The sequence below is a fragment of the Euprymna scolopes genome, chromosome 3 (assembly GCF_053919585.1).
Source record: "Euprymna scolopes isolate OS-2025 chromosome 3, ASM5391958v1, whole genome shotgun sequence".
Lineage (NCBI taxonomy): Eukaryota > Metazoa > Mollusca > Cephalopoda > Sepiida > Sepiolidae > Euprymna > Euprymna scolopes.
The window spans coordinates 105,858,695-105,872,506 of NC_136484.1; the positions used below are offsets into that span (position 1 = coordinate 105,858,695).

The 13,812-nt window shown below is 31.6% G+C and overlaps 1 protein-coding gene across 1 annotated transcript in view; it reads right to left on the reverse strand.

Annotated features, from left to right (window-relative positions):
- Positions 1-200: 200 nt before the first annotated feature.
- Positions 201-13,812, reverse strand: part of LOC145257940 (uncharacterized) — a 55,579-nt gene continuing 41,967 nt past the window's right edge. The window contains exons 3-4 of the mRNA XM_080115699.1: positions 11,507-11,552; positions 201-2,918 (exon numbers count right to left, since the gene is read on the reverse strand). Of these exons, the coding sequence (XP_079971825.1) occupies positions 2,670-2,918; positions 11,507-11,552 (295 nt within the window). The 3' untranslated portion in view covers positions 201-2,669. The remainder of the gene's footprint in view (positions 2,919-11,506; positions 11,553-13,812) is intronic.

The window sequence follows — 13,812 nt, forward strand, 5'->3', positions numbered from 1 at the left end:
TGTCGTATAATGTATAAAAAAGAGCTGCATCTTGCTGACGTGAGTATGCAAAGATGTGACGTTTGTGTGATGTCATATGACGTCACAAACTCATGTATAGCTGCAAGAATCACTGGATAGAAGAGTCAGGACTATCACAAACTTAAAGATCAGAATAGAATTGTTTATATAATTTAGAAAAAAGATAAAACTAAACCAAATTGAAAATGTAATACCAATTTTATTGATCGATGATTTTACAAAATGAAATATGGGTAGAAATGCATAAAGCTGATATGCAAGTCGTACTCATCTGGATGGACATGAATGCATCGTTTTTACATCGGGTGCGCTTTTATTCAACATTCGCTCAGAAACAAAAAGTTTATGATATTTTATGTACAATGAGAGGAAATGACAATTATATATTTTATGAATTTAATGAGCAAATGTCATTTTCATAGACCTGTTTTTTTTTTCTTACAGTTTTGTTAGTTTTATTTTATATTTGGTCATTTTTTTACATATATATGTAGATATATGTGTGTATTATTTATATATGTATGTGTGTATATGTATGCATATGTACTTGTATGTATACATGGATAAATGTATGTATCTGTATGCATATATCACCAGCTTATGTTTGTCTTTTGAGTCAATTGTGAATGTAATTTATAAAGTATCATCAGTTTATATTGTATATTTCACAAAATGTCGTTTGTGTATATTTGTTTGCATGTTTATTTCAACAAAACGTATGTCATTCTCTTTCATTTTAAAGAGATTTTGGATTGTTTCTTTGTTCTTTTTTTTCTCATAAAAATGTGATACCAACAATTTTATATGAATGTCAGCAAGTATTGTACAAGCATCTATGTCTATTGCGGCCACTAAGAGACGAATTCCCTTCCTAATCATACCTATGTGTATGTAATATTAATCTTTGCAATCAAGCAAATGTCTTTATTTGGTTTAATCATAAAAAAAAATCAGGGATAATTTCGAAATACCAAAACACATGCGTTCACAATTATAAAATCAATAAATGACAAAATGCTCGCTCCCCCCACGTTTTCTGCCCATGAAAAATAGCTTGCTATTGATTATAAATCAATGTTTTCATTTAATTATTACTTGGTTTTTTATTATTAAAGCCAAAGTAACATTTCAGAAATAGTAACTCCTCTCTAGTCGCTGCCTTACACTTATAATTCTATGAACGTAAAAGTGACGGTGACTAAGTTGGTAGCGACACGAACTCTCGATCTGGGAGTAACATGTTCGAATCTATTTCGTTCTACAGAAACGCGTTCACTTAGGATGTTGGTAAACGTCACGTAGTTCTTCCTGTAAGTATGCAATGTATATCTAAAAAACAAAAAATATAATAATTTTAACTAGAAAGATATCGGGGAAAACCAATGCTACCATTAGGATCATCTGATTCATACGAAGTGATTTTTAGATAAGAATATGTCGTTCATATGTTATAAAAAAATAATTGTTTAAAAATATTAGGACTTCAATATTATAATATGCCTTTCAAAATGGACAAATTCCAAATAAAATTAAAGGACAAAATTGCTCACAGTGGAGGATGAAATTTGAAAGAGACCAATTAAAATCCGAAATATAGATTAGGTTAAAACAGAGGTCAATTAAAAAAAAATATAGAGACGGTTTTAGATTTCTCGTTCATTATAGCATATAAAAAATTTCTTACATTATTGAATTATATATTGTTCCAGGTAAATGTGTTCCAGAGATGAAGCAGTAGAATTAATTTTTATAACGTTAATACAAGACTGTTCAATGCGGAAGTAAGGCAAGATATACTTTTGTGTTTAATATAAACATTTATATGCCACTATATATTTTCATTACGGACAATATCGCCTGAAGAGGTCTCTAGTTACCCGTAACTGCTGATCGAAACATGCTCATGAATATGTAGCAACATATAAATGATTATGTAAAACAAACAGATATAGTATTACTAATACATACATTATATATATATATATATATGTATATATATATATATATATTATGCATGTATGTATTAGTAATATATATTATTACTATGTTTTTTTTATTTATATCTTAGTGAAACAGTAACTGGAGTGTGCCTGTATTTCATTGGGGAAGTGATATTCTCCACAGCAGAACCATAAATTAAACAATTCTCATGTTTTGTTTTTTTTTGTTTTTTTAATATAAAAAGAAGTCTCATGCTAAACAGCTAATGATCCAGTTTTCTATTGAACAATCCAAGTAAAGGTTTCTTAGAATTTTTTTTTTTTTTTTTTGCTAATTTTTTTTTTTTTTTTTTTTTTTTCGAATGGTGGATTTTTCTAACTGAAAACTAGCCTATACCAGCTCGAAGTGTATGATATATAAAACGTATTCATTATCCTTAAGAATTTAAATCGCATTTATTTAAAATATCTTTTACACTTTACCTTAGAATAAGTATATTAATCGAAAATAAAATTATGCATGAATGATGCATTTTGAACGCTGATTAACTTATCCGTTTAGAAATACACTTATATATAAATATTTGTATTTGTGATTTTTAAGGTATTGTGTGTTCGTGTTTGTATGCATGTAAGTACATGTTTTGTGCGTCTATGTGTGTGCGTACGCGCACGTGCGTCTGTATATGTGTATGTATGTGTGATCGCTTAATCGACGATTTTCTCGTTCGGGGTAATCCGGTTCCACAGGTAGACGAGGACTAGGAGCGGAAGTACGATCCAAACACCATTTGGGATGATGACCAGAAAGAACTCGGCAAGTGCGGAGTTTCCCTGTCGGTATAAAGTGTCACCGCATGGTTCAGCGAACATAAGGAAATAGAGAACTGTCTTCCAGAAAGTCATCACCGTCACTGTGAATGCAAGAGGGACTGTGTGTCGACTTTTCACCTTGTTCTGTGAGTATATGAAAAGAAAAAAAAAAGGAAACAAAATTCATAAATAAATGATGACGGACAAAGATTTTTTAAATACTCAATAAAACTGGACTTAAAAGTGAAGAAAAAACGTTGGCGTCTGAGAAAACTGCTTTCAAATGACTTTCAGAGCAATATCGTCAGAATGAACCTTGAAGTGAATAATTAAAATATTGTATATCCACTGTTAGATCAGGCTAGTTAGAATGTACACCGCAACCGCTAAGGGCTGTAAAAGAATGAGCTGAGATGAGTGAGGAAGCGGAGAAAACATGCAGTATAGGAAGTGGAGAGAACACAGACGGTAGATGGTTGTATCAGAGCTCTCACAACCAGACATCTACATCTATGGGATCTGCAACCGAGCCTGTCGATCCAGACGCTGTAATACGCGAATGTGCTAATCGAAGACGCAAATCTTCTGAGACCGACGGATGCCAACAAGGTTGGGAAAGACAAGTGGATCTTGTTAATCTGTTTGTTTTGTGTGCACGCCTCCGTAAAAAGTGGCAACAACAAAAATGGCGTGCTAAATGAATATACGCTTTCAAAAACACATCAAAAATGTAAGATAAGAGTTGAACTGTACAGATAATAAACGTCTAAAAATAATAAAATCGTGGTAATTGTAACAAAGGTAAGTAAATCGCATGAGGCACACAATAAATTACAGTCGTCCCATTGTTGGTGTTCGTCTGTAGGAGAAAAACTAAAAACTTATCAGTCGTTCCAGTTCATTTAACCGGGAGCAAAAATAGATAAAAGCAAGTCAGACGCTCGTGATATCTTAAAAAAATAAAAAAGAGACGAGGCCATGTATATTCATGAGATTCAAGATCTGACTTCTTTCAACGCTGACCCAAAGGGACCACTCTCACAAAAGAGAATAACTTTACTGTGCCTAGATTAGCAATCGGACGTGGAAATGAAAGCATAAAATTAACAATTACTGTGATTATGTAAACCAGTGTTCCGAAGTAGGAAGGTGTCAGATCCGACTTCCTTTCTGATTCTTAGGATTCAGAAAATTTCGACTTCGTATTCCTTATTATGAAGTCTTCCAATATTAAGACTGTGTGTTAATTCTCCGGAGATATACAAAGAAAATTCAACTCCAATTTTTATTCCTCCGACTTTTTCTTACCCCCCCTCCCCGACTCCAAAAACCCTGATATAAAGTCTATGTTGCACCAACACTTTATAAAAATACGCATCAACCTTTATAGTGTGGCTTTTAACTTCGGGCAGTGTTAAAAATTTCTTTTTATTAATCATCAAATCAAACCATGATTGTAATAAGCTGATGAATGTAGCTCGAGTATCAAGAAAAACCCTTGGGTCCGTAAGCCACTCAATACAGCTAAATTAAGCTGACGTCGTACCGCATATAAATTGAAATGAAACAGCATTTCTTAAACATACGGAATTGTGGTGCAGGTGCACTGGAACTCTAAAGAGAGTTGTTATCACTCAGACTCAAGGAACCACCTTTTTTTAGTAGTATTTTCCAAAAACAAAACAAATTTTAAAAAACAAAATTCTTTCTTTATATTAAAAGACACCTATTTATATACATATTTTTGTAAAAGAAATTAAAATTAAAATTAGTACAATTTCTTATTTTCTGTAACGGTTATTTTATTACTTATTTTTAACCTAAACAAGACATCTTGAACACCCTTTGCTGCAAACTTCGAGTCTTTCTAACTCGACCAAAAACAAATAAATTGCAACGGTTCATTTTAAATCATACATAATTTGATAACAACTAAGGGAAGTCATTCTAAAACAACGAGTTTTTAGAATTTTCAAGGGAGATAATTCTAATTAATCAAGGGGGATAACTTTACAATAAAAGGAACTGCATTATCTCCCATGGCCCAGCGTCGCTATGGAAAGTGAAAAAAAATTAAATGAAAACTTACACGCAAATATAAAAAGCATGGGTATACATTTCTGTCTATTTGTTTTTGTGTTTTCTAACTCTTTTTAGCCTATTAGAAATTCTACAGACACCAAAAATAATCAACGCAGATGTTTTTTTGTTTTTTTTTTGTTTTCTTTCTAAAACTGGTCACTAAACGATGATCCAAATCATTTGCACACACGCAAATATATTGTTAATTCATAATTGACTTAGCAGCAGCTGAATGTCGTTTGGGCGGGCGAGTTTCGATTTTAGCTTAAGGTAGTTGCTTGTTTTGCTGCACTGATGAGCTGTGATACAAAACTGCATATGGATGACTAGTCTACGAATAGTGTATATAATTCGTAGATATATATATATATATATATATATATATATATATATATATATATATATATATATATATATATATGCACCATTCATGAAAAGTTTAGTGAGTAAAAAAATTCGTAGTTATCAGGCGAGAGGATTCAAAGTGGTGTATAGAGAAGAGCAAATGGTTTGCAAGTCAGAAAACCCATGGCGCCTGAAAAATTCTATTCTAAAGAAAAAGTCCACGATTGCTGTTTTTTTAAGGTCATCAAATATAATTCATATATAAAAAATAAATTAAAGTAATTATACGGTTTTACAATAATATTTAAGTTATGCATCTAGATGAATAGCAGGTGCAAACCGTGGTAATAATTTAGTTAATATCGGTTTGAAATCGATTTAATATCGGCATGAGGAAACGATACAAAAACGAAAAATAAGCAAAACAATTTCTTCCGGTAAATAAGGTTTTATAACAAAATAAATAAATATAACGGCTGGTGCTATTTTTTAAGGTCAAGAGAAATGATAATTTATGTATGAAAAGGGAAATTATTGACATAGGTTTATGAATAATATAAGTGTGAATACTCGCAAAGAATGATTTTTCTTCATTCTTGATGGACGGAAAATACATACATACATACATACATACATACTATGTCTATTTTTGTTTGCGATACTTTTTTAATAAATTCAATTCATACGAAAGTGCATTTGTACCTAAATGAGAGTTGGGATTAATTTTCCCTTTCACCAATTTGGTACCCCAAAATAGGGAGATGCATATTTATCGTTTTTAAAATATAATTATATCAAAATACTATTATATTTTTAAAAATATGGGTATATACATAGATATAGATATACATGTGTGTGTTAGTGTACACACATGTACACCTATATATACATAAACGTATATATACACTCACACACATCTCTCTCTCTCTATATATATATATATATATATACACACCTATATATATATATACACACACACACACAAATGTATATATACACACACATACACCTATATATGCATAAATGTATATATACACGCACACATAAATATACACACACATGTACACCTATATATACATAAATACATAAATGTATATACACACATATAAATGTATATACACACACATATACATAAATGTATATACACACACATATACATAAATGTATATACACACACATATACATAAATGTATATACACACACACACATATACATAAATGTATATACACACACACACATATACATAAATGTATATACACACACACACATATACATAAATGTATATACACACACACACATATACATAAATGTATATACACACACACACATATACATAAATGTATATACACACACACACATATACATAAATGTATATACACACACACACATATACATAAATGTATATACACACACACACATATACATAAATGTATATACACACACACACATATACATAAATGCATATACACACACACACATATACATAAATGTATATACACACACATATACATAAATGTATATACACACACATATACATAAATGTATATACACACACATATACATAAATGTATATACACACACATATACATAAATGTATATACACACACACACATATACATAAATGTATACACACACACACATATACATAAATGTATACACACACACACATATACATAAATGTATACACACACACACATATACATAAATGTATACACACACACACATATACATAAATGTATACACACACACACATATACATAAATGTATACACACACACACATATACATAAATGTATACACACACACACATATACATAAATGTATACACACACACACATATACATAAATGTATACACACACACATATACATAAATGTATACACACACACATATACATAAATGTATACACACACACACATATACATAAATGTATACACACACACACATATACATAAATGTATACACACACACACATATACATAAATGTATACACACACACACATATACATAAATGTATACACACACACATATACATAAATGTACACACACACACATATACATAAATGTACACACACACACACACATATACATAAATGTATATACACACACACACATATACATAAATGTATATACACACACACACATATACATAAATGTATATACACACACACATATACATAAATGTATATACACACACATATATACATAAATGTATATACACACACACATATACATAAATGTACACACACACATATACATAAATGTACACACACACACACATAAATGTACACACACACACACATAAATGTACACACACATACATAAATGTATACACACACACACATAAATGTATACACACACATACATAAATGTATACACACACATACATAAATGTATACACACATACATAAATGTATACACACACATACATAAATGTATACACACACACATATACATAAATGTATACACACACACATATACATAAATGTATACACACACACATATACATAAATGTATACACACACACATATACATAAGTGTGTACACACACATATACATAAATGTATACACACACATATACATAAGTGTATACACACACATATACATAAGTGTATACACACACATATACATAAGTGTATACACACACATATACATAAGTGTATACACACATATACATAAGTGTATACACACATATACATAAGTGTATACACACACATATACATAAGTGTATACACACACATATACATAAGTGTATACACACACATATACATAAGTGTATACACACACATACATAAATGTATACACACACATATACATAAATGTATACACACACATATACATAAATGTATACACACACATATACATAAATGTATACACACACATATACATAAATGTATACACACACATATACATAAATGTATACACACACATATACATAAATGTATACACACACATACATAAATGTATACACACACATATACATAATTGTATGCACACACATATACATAAATGTATACACACATATACATAAATGTATGCACACACATATACATAAATGTATGCACACACATATACATAAATGTATGCACACACATATACATAAATGTATGCACACACATATACATAAATGTATGCAAACACATATACATAAATGTATACACACATATACATAAATGTATACACACATATACATAAATGTATACACACATATACATAAATGTATACACACATATACATAAATGTATACACACACATACACATAAATGTATACACACACATAAATGTATACACACACACACACATAAATGTATACACACACATACACATAAATGTATACACACACATACACATAAATGTATACACACACATACACATAAATGTATACACACACATACACATAAATGTATACACACACATACACATAAATGTATACACACACATACACATAAATGTATACACACATATATACACACACGCATACACACACATATTTACATAAAAGTATATACACACACACGGAGATTTGTTAATTTTTTATACGATAGTACGGTTAACTTAGCGTCTTCATCTGAAAGATCCTGTTTCTTAGGAAATCGCCCATGTTTTTATTTGAACGTAAACAAATATTTTTATTTTTTATTATTTTCTAAATCAGTAATCTATGTATATGCAAGTTTTGAGCCCCTAACTCGCTTCAGTGTAGAAACAGTCGAGCTACGCTGAAATTGAGAACCCAGCGCGGTTCACCTGAGATAAGTTTCACACGCTTCTCGCAGTGATTTATTTCCCCAATATATTGTAGTCTACATTGCACTTTAGAGAACCTACTGTGTATTTTTATAAAATTGTTTATATACACTGGCTTGAATTAAAATTTAAAATGCAAAAACCAAGTATTATACTTCAATTGTGCTCGAAACAAACATTCACTTCGAAGGCGCCCCTGTCATATCAAATAACTTATTGCAAATTTTATATGCCTGGCCTTACTGGTTGAGCGGTGATAATGACTTGAATTTAAGTTTAAAATGAAAATGTCAAGTATCATGGTTCAATTGTACTTAAGGAAACATTTAACACGCCCTTGCCAGAGCAAAGAACTTACTGTTGATTTTATATGTTGGACTTTTCAACTTGTGTGGTAATTAAATTTTTCATATGCACTGTGTAAGGTGTTTATTACCTGTGTTTCATCGGATTATTTCAATTGTCTATTATTGACACCAATCGAAAACATTCCGATACAAAACTTATCTAAGAACATTGCCAGGCACATAAAGTACTTTCGTGTAAAATTTCATAGAAATCGGCCCAGCCGTTTTCGGGTGCATGGGGAACGAACACTCACAGACACAAAGTTCCTTTTATATATATAAACTTTCCAGTCAACGAAAAACAAAAAAAAAAAACATTAATTTATGTTCGGGCTTTGAATTTACAGACCACGTCATGCAAAATTAAAAAAGATAAAATTAAAAAAAAAACACCTAAATTTTCAAGCCTTAGTAAATTCTTTGAAGTTAGTGAAAAAATTAAGAAATTTAAATGCGGAGTTTGAACCTACAGATTATATTATGCAAAAAAATAAATAAATAAATAATGAAAAAACAAAAACACGCTATCAATTTATCCACAGTAGAATTTTCACGGCCCGTTGTTCTATCATTGTTGCTAAGCGACACGGAAAAATAGGTTTACCGATGATACATAAATTAAGATAACGGTTTCGATTATTGATATTCTGAGACAAAATTTTACTAAGATCACTCCCAGACTTATATACTAAAGTTTTGTAAATTTTAAAGAAAATCTGTGCAGCCGTTTCGGAGTCTAAAAAGAACGAACTCACATAAAGTTGCATTCATATAATTGTAGGTATATATAGGGCGGGGTTAGGTTAAGAGTCTAAATTTGACTTTGCCAAATCCCGTCGGATATATTGTGATTATGCACTAATATTAACAACGATCACAACTACTACACAATAAAATGAACAGCTGTATACAATTAAACGCATGAAATGATCCGCTTACAACTGTATCTTATTTGAGATTTAAAACCGGAAAACTGTTGAGTTGCTGTAAAATTGGCAATCTGCAACTATTGTAAGATTTGATAACGTTCTTAGCTTTTAAGCTAGGAGCAAAGTGTAGTATATGTTCTGTTGCTGCATTGCATCTTTTCTGTATTCGCTTGATGAAAGAGGTTCTTCTAGACTGAAGCAATTCTTTATACCAGAATCAGGGGGATGCTTTTTCTGGAACTTGGATTTTCACATTTTAAAATCGACCTTGTATGACAATAACGTCATTCCTGTCTGACATACTGACGCGATTTGACAGGTCTTACTGCGTCAGAAATCTTCCATCCTTACTGGCGAGATTCATCAAATGATATATATGAGTCACTGCCAACAGTCTCCGGCCAAGTGATTGTGATTGCGTTCAGAGCATGCATAAGAGGCGCTCTCACATACCGGGGTCTCTCAGCTTGCAGGGTTTTTTTTATTAGCAGCACTGATCAAATTGATGTACTGTAGTCGGTCAGGCTCATTTGTGCTTTTAGTTGCTTGAATGTTATGGCACAGATCATTGACGATGCCAGAAGAAACTGTCCCATGCGCTGTGATAGTTCCGCACCAATATTTACAGGATTTTTGTTTAACGCATAAGCATTTCATACTCTATATTATTTTAATTATCTTGAGAGTTATTTTTACAGAGTTTCAGTCGACGTTATTCATTACTCGGGCTGTGACAAGAGAATATTCTGTTTATGTTGGCTCTCAAGTATATATCATACATAGTCAATCAACTGAGAACCACATCGGTATATAAAAACATAAGATATTAATGGATATATACTCAAGAGTCAAAACAATGAAAAGAATGCTGTTTCTACAGCCCTACCTTTTTTCAGTTTTGTGAAAAAATATCACAGATTAGAACAATTATCCGAATAATCAAAATTATCAATCCTCATAAAAAAATCGTATCGCAATTATTGACAATCAAACACTGCATAATTATTTTTATTTTAGTAGAAGTTTTTACAAAACCCCGAAAATCATCGGCTCGGATTGCATTATAATATATTTTTTTTAATATAGAGGGAATTCTGAACAGTACACAAAATTAATATAACCATAAGATTCCTTATATAAGTTTACTTATAAATGGTTATGCTTGGTTTCGGTATAGAAATTCGTTTTTACTTTCAAACCGGAAGTAAAGGCAGACACGCCAGGTTAACACTATCGAATTTACTTGCAAAATCCAAAGTAGCATGGATGAAGAAAAATACTTACAAGATAAAATGTGTAGATATTTAGGATCACTTCGACAAGGTTCAACCTGCAATGGAAAAAAACGCGATTATAGCACGATTGAAATAATGATAACGTTTTTGACCTTTTATACAGTTCAAATAGATCCAATACATTAAAACAATAAAACTACTGACATGCTAAAAAGTGTTAGTTGTTTGGTTGGTTGGTTGGTTTTGTTTTACGGCATATCAACCCTTTTCAGGTTATTTAATCCCGAATTCAAAGATTTTGAAGAAACATTTTTCAATAGAATATATTTGTTGTTTTCAAGTCAGTTTCTATTTAACCATAGTTGGGACCCTAAGAGGTACTGCCACTCCGGGTCAGAGTGAACATGGGAGCAATGGCAATTAAAAGGTGGCTCCACACTCCCCAAAGCCCGCAAGCTGGGGCCTCACCACTGGAGATAGTTTAAGGTCATATCCAGGACCGCTAAAAGTGTGCGTTGATATAGATTACACAACAGTGTATGAGCTAAAACAGTGTATATTTAGTTAGTAGAAATAAGGATCTATAATAATTCAAAATTTGTTCAATTTATGGGTTCTAATTGAGTGTGCGTGGTACTTATGTTTTAAATCTAATTAAACTACGTAATATCAGAGGGAGAATCATTCTTTCAAATTGTAGAAGGGCTGGCTATAATTTTCTAATATTCAGGTCACAAAACACATAGAGCAATAAGAAACGCCTACTTCCATAACAATTAGGCTAAAATACAATTCGATTGAAATTTGAATTGAAAAGAATATTGTGCTACCTAGCTGATACATTTGGCTTTTCCAAATAGTGTCCTATATTTTCTTGTTTTATACGTGTTTCTAATAGAAGTTGTTTTAATCTTTAAAAATTTGTAACCCTTTCATCAAATACAACATGTACGAAGTAATTTTTAAAAGTTCCCTGGATTTATGCAGTTTGCTTTTTGGAATCGTTATGCTTTAAGGTTCTAGGGAATAAAATTCGAAAAATCTTACAACGATCGTCAGAATTTGCGAAAGAAATTTTTGACTTTAAAACGCTTATCTTAACAGAAGCGCAGATGAAAACTCGGGCTTTAAATCTATCACAAATGAAAACCCTTATACTTAACTAATGAAAAGCAATTAACATGCCCTTCATTAAGGTTGACATCATCCCTAGGTCTAGGCTGTTGAACGAGAAAAAAACACTACGTATAATTGCATAGCAGAACAAAAAATGGTATTGTGTGTTTTTAGATATATTTTTGTTAATTAAACAAACTGAATTCTTCAAAATATTTTGGAAATTATGTACAACGGCCATTGTTTGTTTCAGGTGAGATTTTCGGCTAAAATAAAGATAACTTGATTAAACTTGTGGGTTTAGAAAAATGCTGACTTTCTGAAGTTAAGAACTCACGAAAGAATCTTATAAGGATCGAAATTTATTTTTTATTAATGGAGAATTGATATTAGATTTATAGGTAATAGAAAGCTCTTTTTTAAAACCAACAGGAAAATATTCAGAAGTTTCGCCGGATTCACTGCTGTCTTGGCAGACAGAGAGCAGGCTCAACTCGTTTAAACAAATAGTGGGAATAGAACGGCGCTTGCAAAGGCAAGTGAAATTGCGATGTTCTCCGGTTGAAGAAGTCGCTCTATTCGTCACCAAAATAATTAGAACACAAATCTGGGTATTTGTTTTGTAGTTTCGAACTTTTTGGTGTACAAACATACAAACGCATAGATAACTATACTTTATATACTAGCAGAGTTACCCAGTGTTATACAGGGGTATATACAACTAAATAGAAGTTTAAAATGCGTGCAACATTTATATTACAATTTCTATCTCTCCATTTCTCTTTGTCCTCCTCTTTTCCTCGTCTCCATTTTCCGTCGTTCTCCTTAATTCTTTCTTTAGCCTCCGCCTTAATGATTTCTTTGTTTTAGAGCACTAAAAACGCGTAATTACAATACTAGACCTATCCCTTTTAAACGTAATACCGCAATCTTATATTTATTGCCCCTGGATAACACCGAGTAGAACAAAACACAAGGACATTCTTGATTTCCGGCAAATCCGTTCCTCCATCTGTTTTCACTATGATATGAAAAAAAAAAAAAATGTGCATCTTCCGGATTTGTTGCTGATTCTGGTTCTAGCTAGGGCGCAAATGTGTCGACACAAGTCGCCTTTCGCATAAGCGCCTAGCTGTTTGTTAAGAGAACCCCTGACAAGTTTCGTTTGCTAACTCCTCTATCGAGACTAATTGGTTCTAGCGATGTCCAGGGCCCCATCGAAAAATTTTCAGGTCTTGG